This window comes from Melospiza georgiana, chromosome 4 (genome assembly GCF_028018845.1).
Source record: "Melospiza georgiana isolate bMelGeo1 chromosome 4, bMelGeo1.pri, whole genome shotgun sequence".
In the NCBI taxonomy this organism is placed as follows: Eukaryota; Metazoa; Chordata; class Aves; order Passeriformes; family Passerellidae; genus Melospiza; species Melospiza georgiana.
The window spans coordinates 11,972,433-11,988,776 of NC_080433.1; the positions used below are offsets into that span (position 1 = coordinate 11,972,433).

Below are 16,344 nucleotides of genomic sequence, written 5' to 3' on the forward strand. Positions count from 1 at the left end.
ACATCCACTCCATCCTGGAGCTCTCTCTCTTCCCTGTCCACCTAAAGTGATGGAGACCTGGCAGAGGGCTGGCACACATCATCTGTACAATTCCAGATACAGAGAGGCCACTTTCCAAGTTGGCTGGTCAAATGCAGAAGACAGCTAGTGCAGCTATCCCAGCTGCTCCCATTTCTCTGCTATTTGCAGGAAAAGGGGAATTTTACATCCTTTTCAGCAGGATTAGCCACCAGACAAACTGTGAACATGCCTTCCTCCTTTCTTTTCTTTTTTCTGCATCTGGTCCAGCTTTCCCCAGAAGCAGTGTCCATTACCCATTGCAGATAAAACCCAAATTCCAATGCAAACCTCAACATTACTCTGATCTTTTTTAGGCTTTTTTTAGGCTGTCAAGAGGTGCTCATTTTGCTCCACCACACCCATGGTGTCCCTCAGATTGTTCTCCTTGGTAGTTCTGCCTGCAATGGTCACACTTTGCCATTGTGCTGCCCTGGCACCCACTGCAGACAGCTCTACCCAATGGCCTTGGAAAAAGGAATTAAAGGCATTAAAGGAAAAGGGTTTAATGACCAAGTCCTCAGCTCAGCTGCATTTTTCCACCCCTTTTTTTGCCCCAGGCTGTGCAGTTCAGGCAAGTGCAATGAATGGGAAAGGTCAGAGATGAGATCTGTATTCTGGGGGCCCAGACAAGTTCCTGCCCATGCTTTACACACAATGGCAGAGGTGGTTCACAAAAGGCAGAGTGGCAGCATGCCTGGGGAAGCCAAACCAGCAGGGCAGGCTGGGCCCTGCAAAATAATGAAAGAAGAGGCTCTCCCCTTGCAGTGAACGCATTTGGCGCCCAGAGAATGCTTTTTCATTCATGAACATTAAGTATTTTGGAAGAATAAATAACAATTGTCACTGACACCTTTGACATAGAGCCTAATTAAGGCATGGGAGGTCAAAGCAGCTTGTTCCAAAGCCTTGGCTGCTCAGCAGCAGAGACAAGACTGGCCTAGGTCCCTGTTCACCCAAATATGTGCTGTAACCACCAGGCCACCCTGTAATAGAGAACAAACAAGCTCTCATTTAGGGTGGGCAGTGAAATCTCTAGCAGCTTGTTCTGGCAGGCTGGCAGTGGTGAACAGACACTAATTTTCTTAGGGCAGCCAAACCCCTCATTTGCCCAGAAAACCTTTCCACAAGCGAGGATACGCCTGAAGCCCTGAAAGTGCCCAGGAGCAAGAGCTGGCCTCCCCAGCTGTTTATATGGCATTCAAAAGGAGAACAAGAAGGAACACAGTTCTGAGAATCAGGATTTCCTACCATGTCCCAGGACTGTCCTGGCATTACCCTGCTCTCCCAACTGCTCCAGCATCCCTGGGGCAAGGCATCCCTTGCAGGGAGCCCTCCCAGAAGGCAGCAGGCACGCAGGGCGCTCTGTGTGGAGAGATTTAAGAGTGTTTTCCTCTCTACCCCGCCAGGCCCAGCTGGGTCAGACACAGCACTTGGCAAGAGAAGAGTTCCCTGCTAATTTTAGCCTCTGGCTCTCCACCCAGGCAGCAGCAGCAGCAGCTCAGCTGTGGAGAGCTGGGCAGCACTGAGGTGAGGGCAGGGTGTGCCACACTGCTGTGGGCTGAGGCAAATCCCTCCCCATGGCTGAGAGACAGATGGAGCAAGGACAAACTGCAGCTCCCAGGGGACTCTTGTTCTGCCCAGAGGAATAATTGAGGCTGCAAACCTGCAACAGGATGCCACGAGTTTTACACACTTTGGGACAGCCCTGGAGGTGGTGCACACTGGATGCCAGTGTGTCACACTGAACAAGCATCAACACTGCTCACAGGAGAGCCTGGTCTGGCTCCTTCCCATAATGGTCCCTTCTCCAGCATGCTGCCTGCCACAGAATCCCTACCCAGGGATGGGATGCCTTCCCTGCTGAGTCTGCAATGCTGCAGACCCTGCTGTGTGAATCAGTGCTTGGGGTGGGAGGTGAGCAGGGAGAATTTCCCCGTGTCCAGATGCAAACTTGCACTGGTTCCAGCAAACAGCCCCTATCCCTCTGTGTAAGAGGAAAAGCCCCTAAAGGCATGGCAAGGCAGGAAGGGGGCCCTGAGGATTATGAAAGGAGCAGAGGTAGCATGAACCTCAGCAAATTCAGAGAGTTTCTGGATTAAATGCTACCTGACCATGAACCATAGCCTATGTGCAAACCAAGCATCTCTTATTCAATTTTCGCTGTACTTGGAGGAAAAGGGACTTTACATCCTTTGAAAATAAGGAGGGGTACATAAAAAAATCCTGACAATATTAGCAAATCTTTTTCTGCAGAAAAAGCTGACAAAGTGCTGAGCATTTCTATGACACCCAGGACAAACCAGGTAACCACACTCTGCCAGTCAAGAGCAGCATCTGCAGCACTGAGCACAATGCCCTACACAGAAACTAACCACAGCAAAAAGCCATCATGTTACTGATTTTCAAGGCACCAAACACCCTCATGACACCAAATACATTCTTACCCATCCTGGTAGAGTAGCTTGTGATTCCCACAAGCTTCTGTAAGTTTTATCCAGGTATTTTTCTCCACCTCTTTTAAACCTAAAATAGTGGTTTATTCTGTGCCCTCTTCTTTCTACATCTCTCTTTTTGATCTCTGCTCCACTGAAACCCCAAGTATTTCCTTCTAATGTAGCCTTCAGTTCCATAAACATTACAATACTTTAGGGGCCACTGGCATTTTGTGATCACTCTGTTCTGACACTCATCTTACTATGTCCCATTTTTGGCCACCCCTTACTTTTGCTAAATAATTCCTGTCATCTGTACTTTTAAATGCTTCCTCTTCTGCTGATTTTACCTTCCTGTTTTCTTTCTTCCTCTACTTCTGCATGAGCTGCCAAACTTGCTAAAATGCTTCTTTCCCTCCTCGATCTGCCTGTGTTGTGTATCAAATGCAAACGAAGAGTTATAAGAAAAAGGTGAAAACAAAACTTACAAAGAATATTTTAAAAATAAACAAACAAAAAAAAAAAAAACAAAAAACCCCACCAAAAACAAAACAACAAAAGCAAAACAAAAAAAGCCAAAAAGCAACAACCAAAAAAAGAAAAAACAAAAAAACAAAAAAAAAAAAAAAAAAAAAAAACAAAAAAAAAAAAAAAAAACAGGAAAAAAAACTCCAACTAGTCATGCCTTTTGGGAAGCATGGAGTTTTGGGAAAAAGCACTTAAGAAAGTGTACTGGAAGACCCAGAGTTAATTGGCAGAGCAATTACAATTTGCAAAGCAAAGGAAATCGGCCACATGGCTGGGGCTGATGGAATGCAGACAGCGATCAGACAGTTCAGACAAACTGAAATAATACTGGCCAGACTGAGGCAGGCTACAGCAGGAGTTCAAAGAGGGAGTGCACCTTCCCCTGCCCCCCCCAGCACACATCAAGGACCCTCTTCCCTACCCCCAAACGTGCCTGGAAAAGCCTTGAGAGACCTGCAAGGAAGGGTGGTATGTTGGGAGGAATCAGAAGTGCAGAGATGTGCTAGCAACATCAGCACTTCTCCAGAGTAGCAGCAGGGATGAGGGATCAGGGAGAAGGGAAAGGAACAAGAAAGGTGGAGGCATTTATGATGCCATGCCAGCAAGAGAGAAGCTGCCAATGGATGAAAGGCACTGGCAGAAAAAGCAAATTAAATTCAGGCTCAATGCTGACAATCTTAGCTCCACTACTGGAGCAGGTGAGCAAGGTGAACAAGTAAATACAGATCATCAGCCAGTAATTCCATGGAAAAGGAAAACACCCATTACCAAGGTTAAATTCTGTCAAACCCTGGTACCACAAAGTGTGTGCAATTCCCTGAAGAAAAAGGAACCAAAACAGCAGAGACAGAATTAGAATAGATCTTTTCAAGTATAAATAAGCTCCCAACATAGCAAAACACGAAGCAGTACAAGTGTCCTTCAACTCATGCAACTTACAAAGTTCTTCCTGGCTGGGGAAGCAGCTGAAAAAGAGCAGGATCAGGAATGGCCCTGGGAATTGGCGACAGGGACAGAGCAACCAAGGCACATGGGCAAAAAAAGGTGATGAAACAAGCTCTGCTATGCCCCTCATCCCACAAACCCAGGACTGCTGAGGTCCTGATTAATTAAACATCTGTATAAAGAGGGTTTTGCCCCTGCCTGAGAGGACAGAGGAGAATGATGGTGCACACCAAATCACTTCTGGGGGCTCAGGGGCTTATAGCTGCTGGTCCAGCCAGCACGTGGAGACAAACCAAGCACCAACTTAGCAAAACCTTTTTCCACAATCCACCATTCAGACTGTGTTTAGAGCTGAAAATCTTTCTAGAATCCAAATGAATTTAGTTCCATGTAGATATTTACATTGCTACCATGTGGCTGATGGCATCTCTCATTTTTCCTTTGTGTCCCTATCTGCCTTCCCACAAAAAAGTGGGCACAAACTTGCTGCTGTGGGACACCTCTGTTCTGAACGCCCTGGAAGCTGAGGGAGTTGTGGGAAAGCAGCCACAGTCCCTGTGGTTATAGGGCCCAGAACAGAAGGCAGCAAGGGTTCACAGCATGAGGGAATTATAAGGCCAAGGATGGCTGTTTGGGAAGCTGGGATACCCGTGCCATGAAAGATGATCCACTCTGAGAGAAGGAAGAGGTTGGGGAGGGGGTGAAGGGCCCCTTTCCTGGGAGCACACCTGCAAATCCTGCCCCTTTCCTGAGGATCCCACCTGCAAATCCTGCCCCTTCCCTGGGGATCCCAGCTGCACATCCTGCCCCTTTCCTGAGGATCCCACCTGCACATCCTGCCCCTTTCCTGGGGATCACACCAGCACATCCTCCCCTTTCCTGGGGATCCCACCTGCACATCCTGCCCCTTTCCTGGGGATCCCACCTGCACATCCTGCCCCTTTCCTAAGGATCCCACCTGCACATCCTGCCCCTTTCCTGAGGATCCCACCTGCAAATCCTGCCCCTTTCCTGGGGATCCCAGCTGCACATCCTCCCCTTTCCTGGGGATCCCACCTGCACATCCTGCCCCTTTCCTGGGGATCCCACCTGCACATCCTGCCCCTTTCCTAAGGATCCCACCTGCACATCCTGCCCCTTTCCTGGGGATCCCACCTGCACATCCTCCCCTTTCCTGGGGATCCCACCTGCACATCCTGCCCCTTTCCTGGGGATCCCACCTATACATTTCTGCTCCTTTCCCCTTTCCTGGGGATCCCACCTGCACATCCTGCCCCTTTCCTGAGGATCCCACCTGCACATCCTGCCCCTTTCCTGGGGATCCCACCTGCACATCCTGCCCCTTTCCTGGGGATCCCACCTGCACATCCTCCCCTTTCCTGGGGATCCCACCTGCACATCCTGCCCCTTTCCTGGGGATCCCACCTGCACATCCTGCCCCTTTCCTAAGGATCCCACCTGCACATCCTGCCCCTTTCCTGGGGATCCCACCTATACATTTCTGCTCCTTTCCCCTTTCCTGGGGATCCCACCTGCACATCCTGCCCCTTTCCTGAGGATCCCACCTGCACATCCTGCCCCTTTCCTGGGGATCCCACCTGCACATCCTGCCCCTTTCCTGGGGATCCCACCTGAACATCCTGCCCCTTTCCTGGGGTTCACACCATTCTGCTGCCCCCTGGGCTGCCCTCCACCTCCTCTCAGGTGCTTCAGGCTCCAGCCTTCTCCTCAGCTCATGCCTGGGATTTCCTGGATGAGATGGTGCTTACAATATTCTGGGGAACAGGGAGGGGGAATGTGATGCTTTTCCCTGCAAATGTTCAGCTCCCCACACTCAGCAGAGGTGCTCCCAGGGAGATGAGGCTCAGCCTCCCTCTGGCCACTGTGCTGGCACAACAGGAATCCCACAGAGGTTCAAGCTTCACCCTTTCTCCACTCTAGATTTAAAAAACAAACCTTCTCACTGCCTTTTTGTTGTTGTTGTTGTTGTTCCCCTAACAAGAAAAAGAAGCAACACACGAGCTGGGAAAGAACTTAATAATGCCTTTGTTCTTAAGCCCTTGGCTTGGATGTTACTTTGAATTTCCAGGTAGATGCAGCTAACTACTCCCTCCCATTGCTGTGAGAGTACAGGCTGTGGGGCAGAACTGTTGGTCACAGAATTCACTCTGACACAAGCAGGCATTGATGTTTTCAAGACATGAGAGAAGCCTCATTTTGCAATTGCTATTTACTCCTCATGTAAAGCAGACAATTATTACCAAGGTACACCTCTGGAAATTATAGTTCAGTCAGGTTTGATGGAAAAACTTGGGTTTGGCAGATTGTTTATTTTGCATTTTTGATGGAAAACAAACAAAACACTCCCAACTGGGCTGCTTACAACAAAACATGGACTGTGGCAGCTACTGCAGAGTGAGCTGCTGCAGTGGAGGCTGTTAGCACAGGGTGGTCTGGACAGGATCTTCTCAGCCCATTATAAATTTTGTTTTGCAGCTCAGATGGGGTTAATAACACCCAGACATGACTCCTGCAATTTTACAGAAAATTGCATTATGAAATATAAATAAAACTAATTTAGGAAGTGAAGTATTTACAAGAAGGGCTGCAGACATCTCAACTAGGCTGAAATGAGTGGCAACTCTGAGAAAGATGTTGGGAGTTGCCAACACCAAATGTATGGGCCAAGCCCACATTAATGACATGGAAATAAATAAATAGCCTCTTCAAGGAGAGGTAAAAAGATTTACTAAGAATGGCAGGAAAAAATACATATAATTATAAATGTAGATTATCCCCACTCCAAGAGAGCTCTACTAGGCAATAATGTAGCCATCACAGGCAATGACATTAAAATACTTTTACTGGTGAATGGAATACAACAATATGTGACAATAAGCTACTGTTTAGTGAGTGTGAATTCACCTATTTCAGTGAAACACAGGCTGACATGTATGGCTACTAGTTCCTAATGCTCACAACTCGGAACACATGAGGAAAAGACAGTCAAAAAGGTGACACATGCCTGTTACAGTCAAGCTTTTGATCTGTGTTCAGTGTTTTTACATTACTGACTAGCACTGGCTGTCAATTTCCAACTGATAAAAATAAACAAACAAAGAATATTTGAACTGTCAGAAATTAACATCGAGGTCACTGGAGCAAGAAGGGAAGGCCCTGTGGATGATGCAAAGGCCTGAGACTTGCCATTTGTATCTCTGACGGAAGACAGTGACATGGAAAAGGAAAAATAGCCCCAGACGGGACAATTTTGCCACATAAGGGTATCAGACCTACACTGTAAAGTAATCTGTGACAGCTTAATCCCCATCTTTCAGAAGTTGGGGGAAAAAAAACACATTGACCTCTTTTCCCCCTCAAAAAGCCCCAAGGACAACTCAAATGGGAAATAGAGAATGCTGAAATAACTAAGCCTTAGGAAGTTATAAAATCAGTATTAGTGATCTTTTGAGGGGCACTGATGCTTCAAGAGGACTTAAGTCCACCCAAAATCTTTGGATTGTCTGAAATGATTCAACATCCTAAAGACCGACTGCTTGAATATTATTATTCTGTGTAGCTGATTTAAATTATTTATTATGGCAACACAAATTATTTTCCTGTGATGTCTTAGGAGAGGCTAATGTCAGCACAATCCCAGACCATCAAAGCATCTCAAAGCATCAGGAACTCCCTCCAGATCAGGAAGATCAAAAGCCTTTGCACTTTGGCATGGGAAAGTCTTCTCAGGAAAACAGAAACACAGAGCAGCTCTGGTCAAGATCCCAGTGTGCTCTGGCTTGGCTCATGACACACACAGGCTGTGAATTTCTAACATCATGAAAAGGGTGAGTCTCCAAGGCCCAGATTCACAACTGTTTCCACCCAAGGCACATGGCTCCTTCTGAAATCTCACACCATATGTAAATCAGCCAGCTTATTTCCTTTTCTGGAAAGTCTTTCTCAGCTATTACTGAAAGTCAAAAAATAAAAGCAGTGGAATTGGGAAGTGACTGTAAGAGGCAATATCAGTGCAGAGCAAGAACAAACAGGAAAGGGAAACTCAACAAAATATATAAATTCCTGAGGCTAGAAGGAACAACCCCATAATTACTCCATTCCCAAGTGCCAGAACCTACAAGGCAGTCTCTGTCCTCAGGACAGCATCCTGCCTTTCTCCATCCTGCAGATGTCAGTAATTTCAAACCAGCAGGTGAAAGACGATGTCCATCTTCCCTCACATCTGCCTGGACCTGCAGGAGAAGGCAGAGCCTCTCTGTTACTGCAGCACACAGAAACATCTCCAGAAGACAGCATCAGTCCTCTGCCATCATTCCTCAGCCCTGCCCCTGTGGTGTGGGGGAAGATGCACAGGAGGGCACCCCTGTGGGATCCAAGCCATTCTAATCCAGTCCCACTCATGACAGGAAAGTGTGTGCAGGAAAACCTGCTGTTCTGGCACACCACTACATAAATTTGTCATAGTTAACATGAGTACATGAAGAGATGACACAAGAGTTTATTTATAAAGGTGGTATGTAATCTTGGCAAATTATTTGGCGATCTGCTGAGGCCAGACAAACTGCAGGCCAAGTTCCAAGAAAACAAACACCCACCTGACTGGAAGTCAAGTGGTGAAAAAGCACCAGGTTCATACCCTACCTGCAGCACCTTTTCCAGCAGCAGGGCAGGGATGTTCTGGCCCAGGACAAGCATGGCACAGCCACCTGAGATCTGGGCTTCACCTGCTGCACTAATGAACCTCCCAGCTGTCGCAGACATTTTTTCACAGAAATCCTTTCTTTCAGATTTCTGCGTCTTCTCGAAGGCAGAGGCCTCAGAAGAGAATGTAAACAATTGTTATCAGCTGCTGTGGAATGCAATAGGATGCACCTATTTTGATTGGTGATTGGTTCATGTTCCCATGTTTATAATTAAGGGCCAATCACAAGTGCAAGCTAGGGACAGAGTCCCTGGACACAACTTTGTTATAGAATTCTTTCTTTCTATTCTTAGCTCAGCAGCAGCTCTGCAAACTTCTCTCTTTATTCTTTTTTGCATAGTCATAATGTATTATATATCATATATCAATAAATCCAGCCTTCTGATCGAGAAACAAGATTCACTGTCCTTCTCTCACCATGGAGACCTTCAACAGGTCCCTGTAATACCCAACCAAGCTCCAGGGTGATCCACATTGCTTCCTGTAACCCTGGTATGGAGGGGTTTGACAGCTGGCTTGCGAGCAAAGCTGAGTTAATAGAAGAAATAACAATTGTTGATTTTCGAGTGTATCCATAGCAAGAAAGAAGACAAGGCCATCGGCATGGAAGCAGATTAGAAAAGATACATCAAAATTTTTGTAAGCTAGGCTATGTGCACAAGTAGATGCGTATACCTGCCTTATTAAATTTCTGTAAAACTTTTGCCAATTATACTGATGTTAATTGCTTTGCACCAATGAAGATCACACTTTGTTAAGAGTATATAAGCTGGAGAACATGCAGAATAAAAACCTTTTTTCTTCTTACAACCTGATCACATGTGTATGTCACATCCAACCTAACGGTGACACCTTGGGCTCTCCCTGGAGCCTGTTGGAGCAGTCTGGGCTGTGACCATGGGCTGGGGATGCTGCATCCCTTACACACACAGAGCAGGATGCCCCAGCACCTCTGGTCACCCTGAACCCCTGGCAGGAACCCTGCATCACCTGCAGGGCACATCCCTCCCTCCACAGCTACAGGCCCACAGTGTGCTTTGGGAACGGGGCTGCTCTGTGAGCAAAGGCCTCATCAATGTCTAAGCACACAAACACCACATGGAGGCTCCATGGTACAGAGGGGGTGCTTTGAGGGGGATACCTGGGTTAACAGCTTGCACAGAGAGGAAATACACACTTCAGACATCCCTCTCCCCACAGCTACAGGCCCACGGTGTGCTTTCGGAATGGGGCTGCCTGGCACGGATCCCTGAGAGCCAAAGGCCTCACAAGTGTCCTAAGCACACAAACACCATGTCCAGGCTCCATGGCACAGACATTCCCTTCAGGAGGGATGCTTTGAGGGGGATACCTGGGTTAACTTGCAGAGAGGATATACACACTTGAGACATCCCTCCCCTCACAGCTACAGGCCCACAGTATGCTTTGGGAATGGTGCTGCCCTGAGAGCAAAGGCCTCACCAGTGTCCTTCTAAGCACACAAGCACCATGTCCAGACTTCATGGCACAGACACTCCCTTCAGGAGGGGGTGTTTTGAGAGAGATACCTGGGTTAACAGCACAGAGAGGAAAGACATATTTCAATAGGCCCACTATGTGCTTTGGGAATTGTGCTGCCTCACCATTGTCCTAAGCACACAAACACCACATCCAGGCTCCATGGCACAGACACTCCCTTCAGCAAGGGGATATCTGAATTAACTTGCACACAGAGGAAATACACACTTCAGACATCCCTCTCCCCCCAGCCACAGGCCCACAATGTGCCTTGGGAATGGTGCTGCCCTGTGAGCAAAGGCCTCACAAATGTCCTAAGCACACAAACACCATGTCCAGGCTCCATGGTACAGACACTCCCTTCCCCAGGGGTGTTGTGAGGGGGATACCTGGGCTAACAGCACAGAGAGGAAATACACACTTCAGACATTCACAGCTATAGGCCCACAGTGTGTTTTGGGAATATCGCTGCCTCACCAGTGTCCTCTAAGCACACAAACACCACATGCAGGCTTCATGACAGACACTCCCTTCAGCAGGGCGTATTTTGAGGGGGATACCTGGGCGAACATCTTGCAGAGAGAGGAAATACACCCTTCAGACACCGCTTGGCCCCATTTCTCCCCACGTGCAGTGAGGAATCCTGGGGGCAATGAGCTCAGCAGGAGAGCGATACCGTGCGTGCCCAGGCAGGAGAGATGGTGTGTGAGGGATTGCAGGAGCCAGCCATGAGCATGGGAATGAACCTGCAGGTGTAGGTGTGCTCCTCAAGGGGTGTGTGCACACAGGCAACAGGAGGAAGGTGATACATTACATCAAATGTCGAACTTCACCTTTTGGCAGACACTCTTCTCGCACAAACACATTTACCTGCCCATTCACATCAATATTGGGGTAATTTGCACTGCTCTGTAGTGGCCTGGATGCCTGAAGGTCAGAACTCATCATGGCGAAGGAATAAGAAGCCAATGTTCTGGGAAAGCAAAGGGATAGTGAAGATCTACATACGGGGGAGTTGGAAGTCTTGCTGTAAGGACTTCTTTATTGGTATCTTCTGAACCCTCCTATTTTCCACTTCAGAGAATGGGAATGTGCACTCCTGAGTTAGCAAAGCAGCAGTCTGAAACCCTAAACCAGACACTAACCACCACCACAATCCAAGATAGGAAGATAACACACTCCCAGTGCTATTTACTCACAACAATCAAATGTGGAGGAATGGGGTAGGTCGAAGCAGCTGGGAAGGGCAGGTTAAGAAAGGGGCCCCCAATCCCTTGTTCCTACAAGCTGCACCTCCCAGGATTCCAACCTGATCCTGAACACCTTCCCTGTGCCTGGCTCAGTGTGACACTGAGCACAAACCTGCAATAAACGAAATCAGTACAAGTGATTTATAGACTCCTGAAATACCATGGACTTTGCAGCAGAAAAAACACATTCTGCATAGCAATGGCTGGGAATGACCTCACCTCCAAGTTTCTACAGGGATGGGGCTGGGTTTTCACTATGCTGACACAAGATTTTTCTGCAAACACAGCCCACTGACATCAGCCTCACTCCCTCAGTCATACCCTGCTGCACAGGGGGCAAGATGAGGCACTGCTGGGCACAGAAGAGAAAAACAGAGGGAGCAGGAGGAGTTGTCAGACCCACCACTTCTTCCATCCAAACAGCACTGCAGCAGCTCTGGGAAGTGGCAGTGTTTTGGGACGAGGGTTTTTCCTGAGCAAAGACCTCTCCCTGCCCTGAATAACAGCAGTAAAGGCAGGATGCAGAACTTGCTCTGCAGACCTCTGTGTTTTCTCCCTCCCCAACACCTCTTTAAATAATAAAGTTTCCCCATCTCCAGCAGGAGCAAAGTGTGCTGTGTAGCAGCTCATAAAGATGAGGAAAACATTCCTAGTGGAGAGCCCACTCCAGAGAGGTTAGTGCTTGTCAGCAGCAGCAGCAAATAGACTGTCTCCAGCTCTCTGGGTTTCCTGGCAGGGAGGCAGTGTCCTGCCTGTTAAAACTTGTTTTGGATGACAACAGGCCACATTCCACGTGAGGAGAGTGTGCCCATCCTTCAGCTCACAGCAGGCTGCTTGTTTCTCTTCACTCAGCTGTAAACATGTTTAAGATTCCTATAAACACCTATTGAGCAGCAAACCAGCCAAACATGCTCAATTAAAAAAAAAAAAAGAACCAGAAGGCAAACCCCACAAGAACAGAAACACCCTCCTACCCATGAGCAAACAGTCCTGCCAACAAGGCTCCCTGGAAAGAATATGTAAGAACATCACCTTAATACACTCACATCACAAGGAGAAAAAGAAGTTGTTTTCCTTTACCTGACCAACTACTCATTTCAGCATCACCTTCAAAGGAAAGCCATCCCTCACAAGAGCCCATACTATCCTCTGTGTCTGCCCAGCCCATCCCAACCTCCCTGAAAGCTCAACTTTCCCAATCAGCTTTGGCACACAGAAATGCCAAGCCACGGTGTACACCAGGCACAAGTTCTGCACCTCAGGCTGATCCTCACAACCTTTCACTTTAACATTACAGCAAAGCTTTCCTCAGGCCAGAGACTCTCCCAGCACATGGTGATGAAGCATCATGCCAATGGATGCTGATGATTACAGGATATTCTCCTAAACTCCCCATTCACTTTTATCCAAACTATTTTACCTGCTTGACTTTGCTGCATAGCAGAGCCGCACACACCTCAAGAGAGGACAGTCAGGGCCCCAATTCAGCATCACTTACTCAAACACCCATCCCTGGGTGTGGATCTGCTCTCTCCAGCACACACTGACCTGGGGGGTTAGAGAAGGACAGGAACATAAAGCTCAGGAGGATCCACCATGCCTGGAGACTTGCTCTGAGACAGAGACTTAAGAGCAGGGATGCTGTGGGGACATCACAGGGGCTTGTGCTCCATCTCATGCAGGGCTGAGAGGAAGAGCAATATTTTCTCTGAGTCCTTACAGCTTTGCAAGAGGGAGACTCACTTTTCTGGAAAGAGAATAACAAATTTGGCTTTCCATACACAGGCTCTACTATGATGCCTTTTAGAGTGGCAAGAAGAAACTCCATTACAGGCACAGGAAATGGAAACAGTGATCTCCTGCAGATCTTTCAAGCCCAACAGCTTTACTCCTTTCTGGCCCCAATGGAAGAGCCTGTTAGCCTTTTGTCTAGAAAAATTGCCCAATAAAGAGCTTTTGCAGTTTATCATTAATAACTGTTGCATCAGCTAAGTTGGGGTGGCAGCTCTTGGTTGGTCCCAGAAGTGATTTACAATAGGGCTCCCACCTGGGACATGCAACAGAAAACAATGCAGAAACAAGGCAAAAACTATTAATTGCTTGCAGAGTCACTCCCCTCCTCAGCTTCCCAGGATCCAGGAAAGAGTCACCACATGGAGTCACAAACACAGCCATCCCTCTCCCCAAAGAAGAAAATATTACTTAGTTTTAACAGCCAAAAGAAAACAAATACTATTTGTCTTCTGCTCGGATTTCTGATTTCTCTTACAACAAAACAGGCTTTTAGAGGCAGCAGGGCAAGAGGAAGGGTGGGGAAGGTCACAGATTAACCTTCCTCCTGTTAGCAGGTTCCAGGATCCTGGCTGCAAGGCGAAGAAAACAACACCAAGTGCCCAGTGTGACCACAGCCCCCTGTGATGCTGAGCCATGAGGAACTGCCTGTCAGAGGATTTTACCCTCCCATCCTTTCCAGAAGCATTTAAATACCTCCTGTTTGCAATGAGCAGCAACATCTCTGGTGAACTTGAGAGAATCTGGAATTTTATATAACTGAACTTTAATATAACGCAATTATTTTGTTCATATTCTGTTTTGGTTGGTAGTAACTGCAGTCATCTCACTGTTTCCAGTTTCAGTCTTAAAACAGAATGACTTTTGTAACAGAGATGTAAAAATAATCGTGCCTTAGAGCAAAGAGGAATAATCCAATTTGCTAAGAAAGTTGTTTTCTCCTGCACATCTCTGCTTCACCCTCCTTCTCCCTCTGCATTGCTGGCAGTGAAAGGACCATCAGCTGTGCAACTCCAAACGCCCGACTCAGCCCCTCTCTCCTCATAACCACTATTTTAAATACTTCTCAGTTGTTTTCTCCCTTGTTTCTACACCAGCCCTCTGCCCACCTGTACAAATCTTCTCTAAGCATTTTTGGTGGGGTTTTGCCAAAGGGATGTACAGTAAAAGGCATGGTGAGATTGCACGAAAGATGTAATGCAAAGCAGACTCACAGGGCAATTCACCTTCTCATTCCACCAAGCATAAAAAGAGGATTATTACTAGAGGATTTATCCTAGCCAAAAAAAATCAGATCTGTACTCTGCTGGAACAATAAATATGTGCTTTTAGCCTTAATATCATACATAATACAGAACAAATATACAAGCTGAAGTCTTGTAATGGACTTTGTGGGAGTAGACATTCATGGCGCTCCTAGCACCAGCCACAGTCCAAAGCATTAAGACTGAAACCAAGCCTGACTCGTGGGAGTATAAATTAGGAGGTTTATAACACGTAATGAAAGCACCAATATACTGGAAAGTATCAACAGTTAAACACTAACATGTAGTTAAACATACTTTCAATTTATATTAGTACCGAGTACTGACATGGTTTAATAAACAGCAGCAACATCACAGGCTTTTACCAAACCATGAGCCATTCGAAACTTTTCTATAACTCAAAAAAGAGAAGGGCAAAAAAAAACACACGACACTGACAGAGTTTTCCTCTATTTCAGAGAGCAAAGCGCAGCTCGTTGCTGTACTCCCCAAAGTCCGCTCGCAGCGAGCCCGTTAGCGGGCAGGCAGGGCGCCTCTCCCGGGCGCGCATCCCCTCCTGCTCCTCGCATCAAAGCCGCCTTCAAAGCATCTCTGCTGCCTTACGGGTTCGCACCAACAACGAGAGACATCTCAAAGCCGCGGCTCCGGGCTCTATAGCTCCAACACGGTCAGCTTTGGGTAGGTCTCCCGGCAGAGAGGGAGTGAGAGCCAAGAGGCAAGGCCAAAAGCAGGGAAGGGAAGCCCCAGCGCCCGGCCGCTCCCGGGGGCCAAAGCCGCGCTCCGACCTCCGCGGGGCTCCCGAGGATCGCAGGCTGCCGAGGATGGCAGGATGCCGGGGCTGCGAAGAACGGGACCCTCCCGCTCCCTCCCGTTCCCGCTGCCGGGGATCACTCACTGCGCTCCGGGGCAGCCCCGCCGCCGGCCGCCGCCACCAGCTCCAGGTAGGCGGCCCAGAGCCCGAGGGCGAGCGCGCCCAGGGCCAGCAGCAGCCGCAGCTGCCTCCGGCGCCGCAGCCGCGCCAGCAGCCGGCCCCGCATGGCGCCGCTCAGGGCGCCGGGCCCCCGCCGCCCCGGGCCATGGCTCCGGCTCCGCTCCGGCCGCACGACCCCGGCGCTGCCGCCGAGCGCGGCGCGGGGCGGGCCCAGGTGCGCAGCGCCGCCCCCGCGGGCAGCCCCGGCCCCGGCCCCGCGCTGCCGCCGCCCCCCGCACCTGCCTCCGCCCCGGGGGCTCCGCGCCCGCCCTGGACGCTGACAGCCGCCGCCGTGGCGGTGGAAGCTCCGAGCCTTCCTCACGGCCGCTCTCCGTGCCCCAGGAGCGTTGGTGCTGGAGTCGGTGCATCCCGCCGGTGAGGAGCGGGACGGTAACTCCCCTGCAAGGAGGGAAGTGGAACGAGAGGAGACGATTCAAATTCACGCTGGTACTACACACAGCTGAATCCACGCAATGGATTCACAGCTGAATCTAATTACCGTGTCTCTCACTTGGTGCAACAGGTGTACGTAATTGGACGTGCATGGCCCGGTGAGGAGGAAGAGGGCTGCTGAAGCCTCCAAACCTGCTTTCTGAAGCGGCTGAGCGGATGCGATGTTACATCGTCAGCCCCCTCAGCGAGAGGACGTCAGAGGTTTACACAAACACCAGGACTTTTCCTGGATGAAATTGCTGCTTCATTATATGTCCCAAGCACACTTTTGAAGTGACTTCTCAGAGTCCTTGCCATGCTGTTGGTTTCATTCACATCACCAAGCTGTCTTGGAGGCTGCAAACTGCATTCCTCCTCGGTGAAGGAAAATGGGAGATAATATCTGGCACGTACATCATGTATCCAACTGGGCAGCTAGTCCAGAGCTACC

At 48.7% G+C, this 16,344-nt stretch overlaps 1 protein-coding gene across 1 annotated transcript in view; it reads right to left on the reverse strand.

Annotated features, from left to right (window-relative positions):
• B4GALNT3 (beta-1,4-N-acetyl-galactosaminyltransferase 3) overlaps nt 1-16,006 on the reverse strand; it is a 59,248-nt gene extending 43,242 nt beyond the window's left edge. The window contains exons 1-2 of the mRNA XM_058022307.1: nt 15,961-16,006; nt 15,387-15,860 (exon numbers count right to left, since the gene is read on the reverse strand). Coding sequence (XP_057878290.1) covers nt 15,387-15,860; nt 15,961-16,006 — 520 coding nt within the window. The remainder of the gene's footprint in view (nt 1-15,386; nt 15,861-15,960) is intronic.
• Between the last annotated feature and the right edge of the window lie 338 nt (nt 16,007-16,344).